We start from the raw sequence: 13,148 nt of genomic DNA on the forward strand, positions 1-13,148 counted from the left end.
GGGGTTCCTCTAGGAGGTCCCCCAAACCAGGCCAAGCCCCTCTCCCAGGCTCAGTGGGCTGATCCCAGCAGCTCCTCTGCCTGGCCTGGAGTGTGCATGTCCCAGTCCCACATCGCCTTGGCCCATTGTTTGCTGAGGCCTGGAGAGAGTGCCAATCCCGCCTGGACCCCGGAGCTGGAAGGGGCTGTAACCCTGTGGTCTTTCGGTGCTAAGGCGCCAGGTCCTCTTGACACCGTGAGTGTGCACCAGCAGGTAGAATGCATTCCTCCCCATTATATGGAGGAGAAGACTGAGAACCGGGAGCGGGAAGCCAGGTGCGCAGGTACTCAGGGGCTGGGAGGGGAAGCGTCCCCCTGACCTTTCCTGCTGGGGTGGAGCGGGTGGGGAGCTGGCCTGTCGGTCCGGCCAGCCTAGCCTTGTTCCCCCCCTCCATCCCTCCCTCAGCCCTGGGAGGGCAGCTGCAGCTGCTGGCAAACGGGCCACGCCAGGCCAGGCGGGTGTGGCAGAGGGGCAGTGCCCCCCAGCCAAGACCCCCCAGAGAGCCCCTTTCTGGCCAGACCAGGCCTGCGGGTGGGGGAGCAGGAGGGCGGGACCCACCGGGGAGGGCTAAGAGTGGGCCTGGGGTCCGGGCAGGCCCGGCCGCGCCTCCCACCCTGCTGGGGGGGCCCAGGCAGGAAGCGGTGGGTGGGCCGGGGCAGAGACGCTGGCACGCCCGAGTTCATGCCGAAGGAATTCCGAATTAGCGGGCGGCTGGCTGCCTGGGACCTCCGGGGCGGCCCCCTGGCCCCCCGCCCCCTGGCCGCCCCCGCCTCCCCGGCTCTGGCCTGCTCTGCCGGCTCCTTCGCACGGACGCCGAGACCTCCGGCGAGCCCTGGGCCAAGCCCCAAACGCAACTGCGATCCCAGGCTCCAGCAAGACAGGGCCCTCGAGCCAAGCTTGCCCCGGAAAATTGTCAGGGCCAGGCCAGAGAGCCGTGTGCGTCCCACCTCGCCCATCTGGGGCCGTGAGGCTGAGGGACAGGGCCGGCAGATACTGGCATTCAAGGGGCCTCCCTAGGGGCCTGGATCGCCCTATCCTTGGCGGCCCATCTCTGAGAAGCTGGACTGCCCCTGTGCCCCTTCAAGCCCTCCTCACAGCCCCCTGGGGAGTCCTTTTAAAATATAAATGGAACCGCAGGGCTCCCTGCTTCTAATCCTGGAATAACTTCCTTCCTTCCCTCAGGTCGCTATCCCTGCTCACCTGCCAAACTTCATTTCCCACACCCCTGCCCCAGGGCCTTTGCACTCACCTGTAGGGCACTGGCTCCTAGACGTTTTCACATCTACCTCCCTTTCTTCATTCTGGTCTCAGCTCAAATGTCTCCTCCCCAGACCGGACTCCTGGCCTATCCAAACTGCCCTCACTGACTTGACTCCCTATGGCCCCTGCTTCACTTGTCCCTTTTTCTTTCTCTTAGATATTTCTTCGTCCTCCTCCTCTTCCTCTTTCTCCTCGTCCTCCTGTTCCCCCCCCCCTTGCTTTCTTGAATGTAAGGCCCACAAAGGCAGGAATTTTGTGTCTTAGTCCTCAGGGTGTCTCCAGCTCCTAGACCACTGGAGGTTCTCTGTAAATAGATGACGGATGAATCAGTGAGTTGGACGGGCCCTCATAGCTGCTAAGAAGCCCTTCTCAAAGGCTCAGAGAAGTAAAGCCACCAAGTCAGAGGTCCTCAGGAGCTAGGAGCATTCAAGCCCAGCTCAGCCTGGCACAGGGATGTCCCCTCAGACAGTATTCTCACTCCCTCAAACAACGCGCTGGGGTTGATACCAGGATGAACTTCCACAAGGAGAAACTGAGACTCAGAGAGGCGTCAGGGGCTTGGCCTGCCCATCCCCTCTCCCTTCTCTGAGCCTCGGTTTCCCATTGGCTAATAGGTTCCTTTTAGGTTCTGATCACCAGAAAGGGAGACTGCTGACTGCCCTAGTGTGATAGGAAAAGAGGCACCCTGCCCAGCCCCCAACTCTCACAACCCAGCTGAGGGCCTTCCTTCCCACCTGACCTTTCTCCCTTCTCCTTTGCAGATTAGGGAAACTGAGGCGAGGGAAAGAGCAACAGTGTAAAGTCCCTTTGGATGGGAGTCAGGGCCTGGAGCTTGCCACTGCCACCTTCATCTCCAGTGACTGCAGAGCAGGACTTTGGAGACCGACAAGTCTGGGTTTAACTAGTATATCCCTCCATCAGTTGGTGAACTAGGGCAAGAGAACTTTCAGAGCCTCTGCTTAAGATGAGCAGGATTTGATGAGAAAATGCAGGGAAAGTCCTGGCCCGGTGTGCATGCGTGTTATGCAGAAGTGGAGGGCACTTTGCTACTGAGCTACCCCCTCCCAGTCCTTTTTATTTTATGTATTTATTTGTTTTAGTTGCAGATGGACACAATACCTATATTTTATTTATTTATTTTTATGTGGTGCTGAGGATCCAACCCAGTGCCTCACACGTGCCAGGCAAGGGCTCTACCACTGAGCTACAGCCCCAGCCCCTCCTTTTTATTTTATATTTTGAGATAGGGTTTTTCTAAGTTGCTGAGACTGGCCTCAAACTTGTGATCCTCCTGCCTTGGTCTCCCAAGTCAGCTGGGATTACAGACCCACTCAGTATTTAAAAGTCAACAGTGCTCAATAAACGGTGCCCTTAATGGTTCATCTAGTAGGAACAGGGCTCTCTTTTTAAAAGTGCCTTCCCTCCACAGAAATACCTACTATGTGTGAGGCTCTGGGAGGTCAAAGATAGAACTCACAAATTTTGTTTCTAGTTGCAAAAGAGAGAGAGAGAGAGAGAGGGAGGGAAAGAAGAAGAGCAGAAGGAGAAGAAGAAAATAGGAAAAAGAAAGTTTATCAGACTATGTGCAAAGCAAGATCACTTGGATCTGTGGGGCTTTTTTGTCTGACTTGCTTTTTTGGTACTGGGGATTGAACTTTACCATTAAACTTTACCATTGGCACTTTACCATTAAATCACATCCCTAACCCATTTTATTTTTTTATTTTGAATAAGCATCTCACTAAGTTACTTAGGGCCTCACTGATTTGCTGAGACTGGCCTCAAACTTTCGATCCTCCTGCCTCAGCCTCCGGAGTTGCTGGCATTACAGGCGTGCGCCACTGTGCCCAGCTCTGTCTGACTTTTTCACTGCTCAGAGAGTCTTGAGCAAGTCAGTGATGATGTGACTTGCAAGGACCTGAGTTGTGGAGTCAGACAGATGGGGGTTGATCTTGGCTTTGCCACCAACCTTGGACTGGGCACTTGACCTAATCACTCCTCAGTTTCCTTATCTGTAAAACGTGTGAGTGTGGGTATGGGGGTGAACAACGTCTCAGGACTCCCACGGGCCCTGGAAGTCCTGGCCTGGTGGAGGATTCGTGTCGGCTTTTCCCCACGGCTGACAAACACTCCTCTTTGATCCCAGACACTGCAGTGATCAGCCCTCAGGACCCCACGCTCCTCATCGGCTCCTCCCTGCAAGCCACGTGCTCGCTGCACGGGGACCCTCCTGGGACCACGGCCGAGGGTCTCTACTGGACCCTCAACGGGCGTCGCCTGCCCCCTGAGCTCTCCCGGGTGCTTAATGCCTCCACCCTGGCCCTTGTTCTGGCCAACCTCAACGGGTCCAGACAGCAGTCTGGGGACAACCTTGTGTGCCACGCCCGCGACGGCAGCATCCTAGCTGGCTCCTGCCTCTATGTTGGCTGTAAGTGGGTCCCCAGGACATCCAGGGTCAGATCTAGGAGCACCATCACCCTCTGGAGAAGGGGAGCACGAATCCTGGGTCCTCTGGCTTGGGGCTGGGCAGTGGGTGGGTTCAGAAGCGCATGTCTCCGGTGGGAGGAGAACTTGGAGGCCCCACCCCTCATTCTCCAGGTCCCATGGGGCTGGAGGTGCAGCTCAGTGGTAGAGAATATGCAAGGCAAATGCAAGGTCCTGGGTTCCATCTCTAGAATGAGAGAGGAGGGAGGGAGGGAGGGCCCACGCGCGTGGTCATCCTCACCTCTCTGGCAGCAGGGCTGAGATTGCCTTCCTTGTCCTTTTTCCACTTCAGGGTAGGGGCCCAGCAAGCCATCAGGACCCTGCCACCTGCACAGCTAGCTCAGACCCTCAGCCTTCTGCACCCTTCCTTTTCCCCAGTGCCCCCAGAGAAGCCCTTCAACATCAGCTGCTGGTCCAAGAACATGAAGGACCTCACGTGCCGCTGGACTCCAGGGGCCCACGGGGAAACTTTCCTTCACACCAACTACTCCCTCAAGTACAAGCTGAGGTTGGTGATGGCCCACCGAGGGCCTGTGCCCGACTGCTGTGTGACTCTGGAACAATGCTTGCCTTCTCTGAGCCCCTATGTCCCTATCTATACCCTGGGGCTCCCCTGGTGAGGTCTGGGGACCAGAAGCCACCCTCATGTGTCCTGGCTCCCCTCCTGCCCCTGCAGGTGGTACGGGCAGGACAACACGTGTGAGGAGTACCACACAGTGGGCCCTCACTCCTGCCACATCCCCAAGGACCTGGCTCTCTTTACACCCTATGAGATCTGGGTGGAGGCCACCAATCGCCTGGGCTCAGCGCGCTCTGATGTACTCACGCTGGACATCCTGGACGTGGGTGAGCCCCCAGGCATGCCACAGCTATGGCCTCTGTCCCCACTCCTGAGGTCCCCCCTGAACCCCCCCCCCCAGCTGTGGTTCCAATTCTAGATCTCTCCCTGCTGGCTGGGGGCGCAGCGGGGCATCCACGTCTTATTTCAAAGTCTGCTCATTCAGCCAGGATGTCCCTGCTCTGCAGAGAACACCTGGCTTGGTCGCCCCCCCCCCTCGGCAGCCCAGGTGTGCAGGAGAGGGCCCCGGGGAGCGGGGAGGAGGCTCCCAGGTCTGGAGGCACCCCAGGAAGCCAAGGCCTGGAGCTGGGGGGCGCGGGTGGGAGGCAGGAAGTGGATGATCTGCAGCAGAATTGGGCCTAATCTAATTAGGGTGTTTCTCAGCCCCAAGCAGGCCTGGGCTTTAACCCTTTCTGTCCCTCACCCAGGCCTCAGTGGGAGACACCAGCCTGGCCTACTGCCCTCGGGGCCCGCAGAAGAAGGCCTGGGCACCCCCTGGCTGGTGGCCCCACCCCCAAGCCTATTTCCCCCTCCTCACACTCTAAGCTCCAGTGAGCAAGTTCTACCTCGGTTTTCTCTGCGCACCCAGCAAGCTTGAAATGGGAAGGAACTGGAGGTGGGTGGAGGAGGGTCCCAGGGGTCTGTCTGGGCACCAGCCCCCTGGATCTGAAAACGATAATGTCATTAGCCAGGCAGTGTCTAATTTTTTCCCCTGGGGTGTGCTGGGAATGGAACCTGGGGCTTCCACACATGCCAGGCAAACTCTCTACACCTCCAGCCCCAAAGAGTCTGCTCTTATCTGCCCTTTGAGGACAGGATTATGTTTCCCCCCCCATCAGATACTAATGATGATAACAAACTGGGCTTCATGGTGCATGCCTGTCATCCCAGCTACTTAGGAGGCTGAGGTGGGAGGATTGCAAGTTTGAGGCCAGCCTCAGCAATTTAGCAAGGCCCTAAGCAACTTAGTGAGAACCTGTCTCAAAATAAAAACAAAAAGGCCTGGGGATGGGGCTCAGGGGTTAAGTATTTCTGGGTTCAATTCCCAGTACCAAAAAAAAAAAAAAAAAGTGATAACAGTTGACATTAATTGAGCCTTCCTAGGTGCTGAGTGTTTCTGGAATATTATATCATGTAATCCATCCATCCTGGCAGTGGGAGAAAGAGGGGGGCCTGAGGCAGGTGCCACCTAAGCCACGTGTCCTGGACTACACTCTTGGGGGATTGGACCCCAGACATGCCCAGGCTCTCATGGGACCAACCAAGAAGACCAGACCCTGCTCCTTCCCGCAGTGACCACGGACCCCCCACCCGACGTGCATGTGAGCCGAGTTGGGGGCCTGGAGGACCAGCTGAGCGTGCGCTGGGTCTCACCGCCAGCTCTCAAGGATTTTCTCTTCCAAGCCAAGTACCAGATCCGCTACCGCGTGGAGGACAGCGTGGACTGGAAGGTGCCCACCCTTCCCCAGCCCTGCCCCTGGGCCCCAGGCCCTCCCTCTGACCTGACCCTCACTGTCCAGGTGGTAGATGACGTGAGCAATCAGACCTCGTGCCGCCTGGCGGGGCTGAAGCCAGGCACCGTGTACTTCGTGCAAGTGCGCTGCAACCCCTTTGGCATCTACGGCTCCAAGAAGGCGGGGATATGGAGTGAATGGAGCCACCCCACAGCCGCCTCCACGCCCCGCAGCGGTGAGCACCCTCCCAGGGCCGGGGTGCTCCTTGGGCTGCTCCAAACCAGACCGCATCTGGGTCTCTGTTTCCCCATTTTCTTCTAGATAGCAGAGGTCTCCAACTGTTGGCCCTCAGGGCCCAAGGTGGCCCCTGAACCTATTTGGTCTGTCATTTGGAGGCGGGGGAGTTTGACCCACCTGGAAGTTTGACCCAACAGGACGTTTTTACGCAAATACCCTAGATTGCCTAAAAAAAGAAATTCTGTAGAAAATGCAACCCGACAGCCCATATTGCTGAGTGGCCCCCACAGCAGTGGTCACCCCTTCACTGCCCCTCAGCATTTGCCCCATCTTCAGCCCTGAGAGCAAGTGAGTTAGAGATCCCTGCTTGTGAGGCCAATGACCTCGGTGTCCCTTTCTAATCAATAAGTGAGGAGGGTGTTGGAGAGATTAGGGTCTGACATCCAGGGTCATCGGGAGTTTCTCTGAGCCTGTATTCTCTCCTTTGGAAATGGATAAAAATCAGTTACTTGGAATGTCTGGCCTCAGCATTCCTATCTGCAAAATGGGGTTGAGAGCCACACCTGCCTCAAGCTGTTGCAAGAGTTAGGTGACAGAATTCATGACAAGTGCCCACATGGTGGTAGTTGCCACCTTAGTATTTGCTGCCAGTAGGTAAGGAAGCTCCCATCCCCCACACTCCCCCCTGATTTCACCCCGAGGGAGGCCCCCTTTATTCAGGTGAGGGCACTGAGGCCCTAAAAGAGCACATAGGGATCTAGACTCAGTTCCAGGCCCACATTGGTGGGATGGTGGGGAAACTGAGGTCCAGACACAGAGAGCGTCCGGACTCAGGGAGGGGCAGAACCACGCTCCAGCTAGCTCCCCAGCCCCCAGCCCTGGGCCCCTCCAGGTTCTGGGATGGGAGGGAGCAAGCACAGCTGGGAGGGGCTGAGCCTTGGCCCCTGCTCGTGCCCAGCACCTGCGATTCTTGCACGGGAGCCAGCAGGCGGCTGAGTCCGCCGGGGAGGCTGGGGAGGCCGGGGGAGGCCAGCAGGGGCGGCCTGGGCCGGGGCCGTGCCAGGGCCTGTCAGCGGGTCCCCGGCTTTATTTATGACGTGAGGCCGATGTCCTTATCCGCCGGCCTGCTTGGGGCTGGCTGCGGCCGGCGGCTGGGCCCACAGGAGCGCCTCCCACCTGGCCTTCTGGGCCCACTCCCTGCCGCACTAGCTCATGCTCCCAGGCTCATCCTGGCGACTGTCCCCTTGGGATCCTCTTGCATTCTGCCTCCCTCCATCTTTTTGTCACTGTTGCCCCGTGTCTTTTCTTTTTCTCCTTCTCTTCCTTTTTTTGCTCCCTTTAATTTTTGCTTTGCCTTGAGAATTCTTTCCTGGGCAGTGTCCCTCGAGTCTGTCCCCATCCTGTCCTTTCTTCCATCACTCCGCCCTCCAAATGTCGCCCTCCCTGGATCTCGCCTCTGTCCCCGTCTCGCACTCTTTCTGCCTCTCCACCCCCCTGTCTCCTCGGCTTCTCGCCCTTTCTTTCCCGCCGCCTGCTCGGCATCTCCTCGGCCCCCTCTCCTCCCCCCTCCTTCCCTTTACACCTGGCTCTGGCCACAGGAATTGGGTCCCTGGAGGAGACGTGGAGGAGGACTCCCTTCCTTGCCCCCTGCCTCCCCAGGGGTGCAGCTGGGCCAGGGGCGCAGCTGGGCTGCTGTGCAGGGCGGCGGGGAGGACGCGGTCCGGGGAGCCGAGGGTTTCGAGGGGCACGCGGTCCCGCGCGCCGGGCCCTCCCTCTCCGGTCCGCGCACGCCCCCTGCCGGCCGCGCCACGACCCTGATGCTTCGCTCCCATTAGAGCGCCCGGGCCCCGGCGGCGGCGCGTGCGAGCCGCGGGGTGGCGAGCCGAGCTCGGGGCCGGTGCGGCGCGAGCTCAAGCAGTTCCTGGGTTGGCTCAAGAAGCACGCGTACTGCTCGAACCTTAGCTTCCGCCTCTACGACCAGTGGCGAGCCTGGATGCAGAAGTCGCACAAGACCCGCAACCAGGTAGGAAGGAGGGACCTGCGGGCACGGAGGGTGGGCGGGAGGAGGGCGGAGGCTGGGAGCTGCGAGGACCGGCCGGAGAGGAAGGCGGAAGGAGAGGGAGCGGGCTGGGGGCCAGTTCTGCAGCACCCGCCACGACACTGCTGTCTTCTTTCCAAGCACAGGACGAGGGGATCCTGCCCTCGGGCAGACGGGGCGCGGCGAGAGGTAAGGTGGGCCCGGGTGGGTGGGAGTATCTGGGGTGACTGTGAGCCTTGCCCAGCACACTCAACCTGAGTCGCCCAAATGGAATCCTTCCTCCTCCTCTTACTCATCTGCATTTACTTAGCACTTACTGTGTGCCTGGCGGGTAATGTTGCAGGTGGAATCCCATCCTCAGGAATGAACATACTCACCCTAGTTAACACATATGAGCTTCTACTGCATGCTGGGCCCTGCCAAGGGTTTTACTGGCAGGATAGCCCAGAGGATGATCAGTTTCACTTCTCTGATGGGGAAACAGGAACAGAGAGGTGCAATATTCTGCCCAGGGACACACAGCTAAAAGTCGTAGGGGACAGGACCTGAAGGCTGACCCTGCCCAGGCTACCTGTCTAACCTGGCTTCCCTTTTGTCTGCAGGTCCTGCCAGATAAACTCTAGGGATGGGGCTATCTTCACGGCCAAGTGGAGACCCAGAGGCTGAACTCAAACTGGGGCCACCTTTGTACTCTCACCTTAGGGCACCTGAGCACCATCAGCAGGAGCTGGGGCAGGTGCTCTGAGCTCGGACAGCTCTGGCCCCCATGTCAGGCCACCCTTGGGTGCACCTCCGGTGTTATGTTGGGACATGAGCTGGTTGAGCTACCCAGCACCCCTACAGGGCTGGGAGTAAAGAGAAGCCATTACTTTTGCCCCCCGGTAACCCTCCAAAAGAATATTTTAAAATAAATGGGCTATTTAGGTGCTCTGATTGTGAAGGTGAGTTTGAAGCCTGGGTGTGGGGGCTGTGGGCTTTGGGGAGATCTGTGAGGCATCCTAATGACCCCATGGTCACTAGAAGCCCCCCCCCCCCCAGAAGTCCCACCTCCCAGAATTTCAGACACTTTCTCCAGGATCCACAGTCTCTGGTTCTGAACTCCTCAAGGGTGTGATTCAAAACACCAGTTTCAAGCGGGGTGTGGGGACTATAGTCCCAGTTACTCAGGAGGCTGAGGCAGGAGGATTGCTTAAACTGACAAGCTCAAGACCAGCAAGACCACATCTCAAAAAACAAAACACCAGTTCTGGGGCAGGGTGAGAGTTTCCCCGGCCCTCTCTGGCCTGAGGAATCCCTTCCCCAGATACAGGGACCCCAGTACTGCAGGACACAGAGTTAGCAGAGGAAGGACTCTTTATTGTGAGGTACGCTGAACTGGAGCAGGGTCCGCAGTTCCAGAGGGGCATGACCTCAGCCAGGTGGTCAGGGTTGGGCTGGAAGTCATTGGTCTCCTTTCCCATCTCCTCTGAACATCTCTGGAGAGCCACCGTCACTCGGCAGATTCCGCATCAAACCTGAGGTCCTGGAGAACCTCACTGATGGCCTCCATGGTTTTAATTACCCTACAAGAACGGATGGAAACTATAAATAAGACCCAGATGGGGCGGATTAGCCGGCACCGAGCAACTAGCTCGGAGGGGGCTGTGGCAGGCCCTGGGCCCTCCTGCCCGCCGCCAAACTTCTAGGCAGCACTAGCCTGGGAGGGGGCCTGAAGAGGGATGGCTCCTTGGGTCACAGTGGGCTCTCTTGGGGGAGAGGCGAGCATGCCGTCAAGAGGTTACAGAGTGACAACTTGGCAAATGTCTAGCATGTGTGCATGAGAGCATGTGTTTGGAGGTCAGGGACAATGTGCAGACGTGCAGGGCACAGTGGCACATGTCCTTATTCCCAGCAAGTAGGGAAGCTAAAGCGGGAATATCAAAAGTTGAAGTCCAGCCTTGGTAAATTTAGGAAAGCCTATCTCAAAACATTAAAAAAAAAAAAAAGAGGGCAGGGGGTGTAGAGCAGTGGTAAGGCTCCCTAGGGTTGTTCCCTAGTGCCACCCCATCCCCCACCAAAAAAAGATAAAAGGAGCCTGTAGGCATGTGCCAGTGGAGCATGGGGGCCTAGTCCAAGCTCTAGTACAGTTCGGCGTGTGCTGAGATGGGCGGCTGTGTCTTGGCAATGCTCAGGGTGCCTCTGATGTGAAGTTACAGGGTATGTATTCTGTGGAATGTGTACATCTGGGGCCACCAGGTTAGGACACTGGTATAAATACCAAAGGTTGTATACGGGTCCAGAGGGGCTGCTCAACTGGCCAGATGTGTCTGGGCCAGCTTGAGGAAATGCAGGCTGGGGGGGGCCTAAGGGTGTCAGCAAAACTGGCAAGGCCAGCCCAGTGGGCAGCAAAGCTCACTTCATCTTCAGCTGCTGCATCTGTTCAGTGTCCTCCTGCCCAGTCACTTCTGGTGTCCCCATCAGCTGCAGCAGAGCCACCTGGTGGGAGAATGGGCAGTGGGGAGGGTGTCACAGAAAACAGAAACCACTCTGTCCTCCCCTGCTACTTAAAAATAAAGATTAGGTATTAAAAGACACTGCAGCCGGGTGCGGTGGCGAACGCCTGTAATTCCAGCGGCTTGGAGGCTGAGGCAGGAGGATCTCGAGTTCAAAGACAGCCTCAGCAAATTAGCGAGGCCCTAAGCAACTCAGCGAAACCCTGTCTCTAAATTAAAAAAAAAAAAAGGCGGGGGTGGTATCCCCTCCCCCAAAAAAGCTGCAGGGTAGGGCCATGAAGGGCGGAGCTTTGTGTGTGAAGAGTCCAGCATCAGCGTTTCTCCAGAGTCCGCACTTGAAATGGACTTGGTAAGTCGAAAATACTGGGGTTTTGGAAGGGAAACTTCTTGTGCAATATGAGCGTGGCTACACGTGGATGTAGCTCTCTCGGCTAGGATTGGCTGCAGGAGAAGTGTAGGCGGGGCCTGAAAACTAGTAGGTAGAGATAGGAATACTGGAGTGGGTGTGGCCTGGGAATCCCTGCTCTCCAGGGCAGTAGTTGAAGGTGGGACCTCAGGCAATGAAAAAGCCAGAGCGGATGCAGTCGTGAGGCAGTGTCCACACTTCTAGGAACTGCGTTTAGGCGGGGCTAGATTAAAGTGAGCACGTCCTGAACTAAGAACAAAACCTGGAATAAAACGGGTTGGCTAAGAGGCAACGGAGAATCTCTCAGTGAAGACTTAGGGAGTTTTGAGGTGTGGCAGGAAGGGGTGGGGCCTGGGACTCCCAGAAATGAGTGTGGGACAGGGACTGAGGCCCTTCCCTAAGGGGCGGTAATGAGCACATCAGGCGAGTGACAGACACAGCGTAGGAAAGAGGTCGTGGTCTCACCGTGGCCAGGCGCCTCTGCTCCAGCTGTTGCAGGCTGCGCACGTGGCCCGCGAGCAGGGGCTGCGCGCGAGGTCCAGCCAGCTCTGCCTCCACCGCCAGCACCTCCCGCGAGGCAGCAGCGAAGGCCTGGGTCACTTCGTGCACTGTGTTCCGGTAGCCAGGGAAGTCGTAGTGCGGGCCGCTCCGCAGGTACTGGCGGTGGCCTCTGAAGCAGGTGAGGATGCTGAGTACGCGCTCCCTGGCCAGGCACCCGCACCAACCCGCAGGGGGCGTACCCGCACCCCAGAGACTGGACGACCAACTGTAAAGACGCTTCCTGACTCTAGCAAGGGAAGAGGGGACCGCTCTCCGGGTCCTTAAGAGTTTAAGTTAGTTACGAACTGATCCCTCTTCAAACTCCGTCCCACTTCGAATAGGGCAGCCTCGTGGGGACCCAGCTCTGCCTCCGGGCACTCCGGCCACTGACATACCCATACCCGAACTGGGCCCGAGACTGAACCCTGCGCGCCCGGCGCGGCCCCACGCCCGCACTCACTCCTCCAGTTTGCGGAAGCCCTGCGCGCGCTCATCCTGCAGCTGGTGGATTCGCTGCACCAGCGTCCGGATCGGGGCATCTTTCTGCGGGGCGGGGGGGCAAGTTTGGGGCATGAAGCCGGCGCCCTGGGCCTGCACCGCCCGCCCCACGCCCGTCCTCGCTCGAGCCGCGACTCACCCAGGGCCACACCGGCTCCGCGAGTGCCCCAGCTCCGGTGGCATCCGCAACGTCAAGCACCGCGGGAACGGCATTCTCCGCTGCCGCCCCAGTAGTGATCATGACTGCGCAGTCGGGGCCACGCCAAGACAGGCCGCTCCACTGTGCCTGGCGCCCCCTGCAGGTCCGGAGGTCAAGGGACTCCGATTCTGCGACGGGCCAGGCCGCAGACAGCAGGTCCCATCCTTCCTTAGTTCCTGCGGGCGCCCACCTGGTTTGTACTTACTGGAATCCGGTACTCTAAATACTCTAAGGATATTAACTCAGGTTTTTGCATACACCTTTCTTGTCCAATAACATCCGGGCCCACTGAGATAATTTACTGGCAGGTACTGTGGTAAGTGTCCAAAAAGTGAGCTGAATTAGGGGTCCTATGCAAAGGCCCCGAGGTGGGAGCCTTAGGCAAGAACAGGGATAGCAAAGCATTTTTAAGTGTTGAGGTGGTTTTGGAACTTTCCAAGGAGAAATGGGCCAAGTGTGGCAGCCCACACCTGTGATCCCACTAACTCTAGAGGCAGACAGGAGGATCACAAATTTGAGGTTAGCCTCAGCAACTTAGTGAGGACCCTGGCTCAAAATAATAGGTCTGGGACTCTGGAGGATGGAGCATAGCAGATGGTGATGACCTAGACCAGGGAGGGGCAGTCAACAAGGTGGCAACTGGACTAGCTGAAGAATGGGGTG

The 13,148-nt window shown here is 57.9% G+C and overlaps 2 protein-coding genes across 2 annotated transcripts; one reads left to right on the forward strand and one right to left on the reverse strand.

The window, feature by feature from the left end:
- The first annotated feature begins 720 nt into the window (after positions 1-720).
- Positions 721-9,250, forward strand: Crlf1 (cytokine receptor like factor 1). The gene is made up of 9 exons (XM_076856864.1): positions 721-1,003; positions 3,446-3,727; positions 4,162-4,291; positions 4,460-4,629; positions 5,915-6,072; positions 6,142-6,310; positions 8,148-8,335; positions 8,497-8,539; positions 8,953-9,250. The coding sequence occupies exons 1-9, from the start codon at positions 721-723 to the stop codon at positions 8,964-8,966; spliced, it is 1,437 nt and encodes a 478-aa protein (XP_076712979.1). The 3' UTR covers positions 8,967-9,250.
- Positions 9,251-9,685: 435 nt separating this feature from the next.
- Rex1bd (required for excision 1-B domain containing) lies at positions 9,686-12,557 on the reverse strand. Its single transcript, XM_076846099.1, has 5 exons — positions 12,426-12,557; positions 12,249-12,331; positions 11,714-11,918; positions 10,746-10,825; positions 9,686-9,912 (listed from the first exon to the last, which is right to left on the reverse strand). The coding sequence occupies exons 1-5, from the start codon at positions 12,525-12,527 to the stop codon at positions 9,840-9,842; spliced, it is 543 nt and encodes a 180-aa protein (XP_076702214.1). The 5' UTR covers positions 12,528-12,557; the 3' UTR covers positions 9,686-9,839.
- Between the last annotated feature and the right edge of the window lie 591 nt (positions 12,558-13,148).

Source organism: Callospermophilus lateralis, chromosome 1, assembly GCF_048772815.1.
Source record: "Callospermophilus lateralis isolate mCalLat2 chromosome 1, mCalLat2.hap1, whole genome shotgun sequence".
Taxonomy (NCBI): Eukaryota; Metazoa; Chordata; class Mammalia; order Rodentia; family Sciuridae; genus Callospermophilus; species Callospermophilus lateralis.

Bases quoted from the DNA above. Each gene is read 5' to 3' on its own strand.
- Rex1bd (XM_076846099.1), bottom strand. From the start codon at position 12,527: ATGATCACTACTGGGGCGGCAGCGGAGAATGCCGTTCCCGCGGTGCTT. The intron at 12,332-12,425 runs GTGAGTCGCGGC...CCCGCCCCGCAG, and splicing joins CGGAGCCGGTGTGGCCCTGG to AAAGATGCCCCGATCCGGAC. The intron at 11,919-12,248 runs GTGAGTGCGGGC...CACCTGCTTCAG, and splicing joins GGCTTCCGCAAACTGGAGGA to AGGCCACCGCCAGTACCTGC.
- Crlf1 (XM_076856864.1), top strand. From the start codon at position 721: ATGCCGAAGGAATTCCGAATTAGCGGGCGGCTGGCTGCCTGGGACCTC. The intron at 4,630-5,914 runs GTGAGCCCCCAG...TCCTTCCCGCAG, and splicing joins GCTGGACATCCTGGACGTGG to TGACCACGGACCCCCCACCC. The intron at 6,073-6,141 runs GTGCCCACCCTT...CTCACTGTCCAG, and splicing joins AGGACAGCGTGGACTGGAAG to GTGGTAGATGACGTGAGCAA.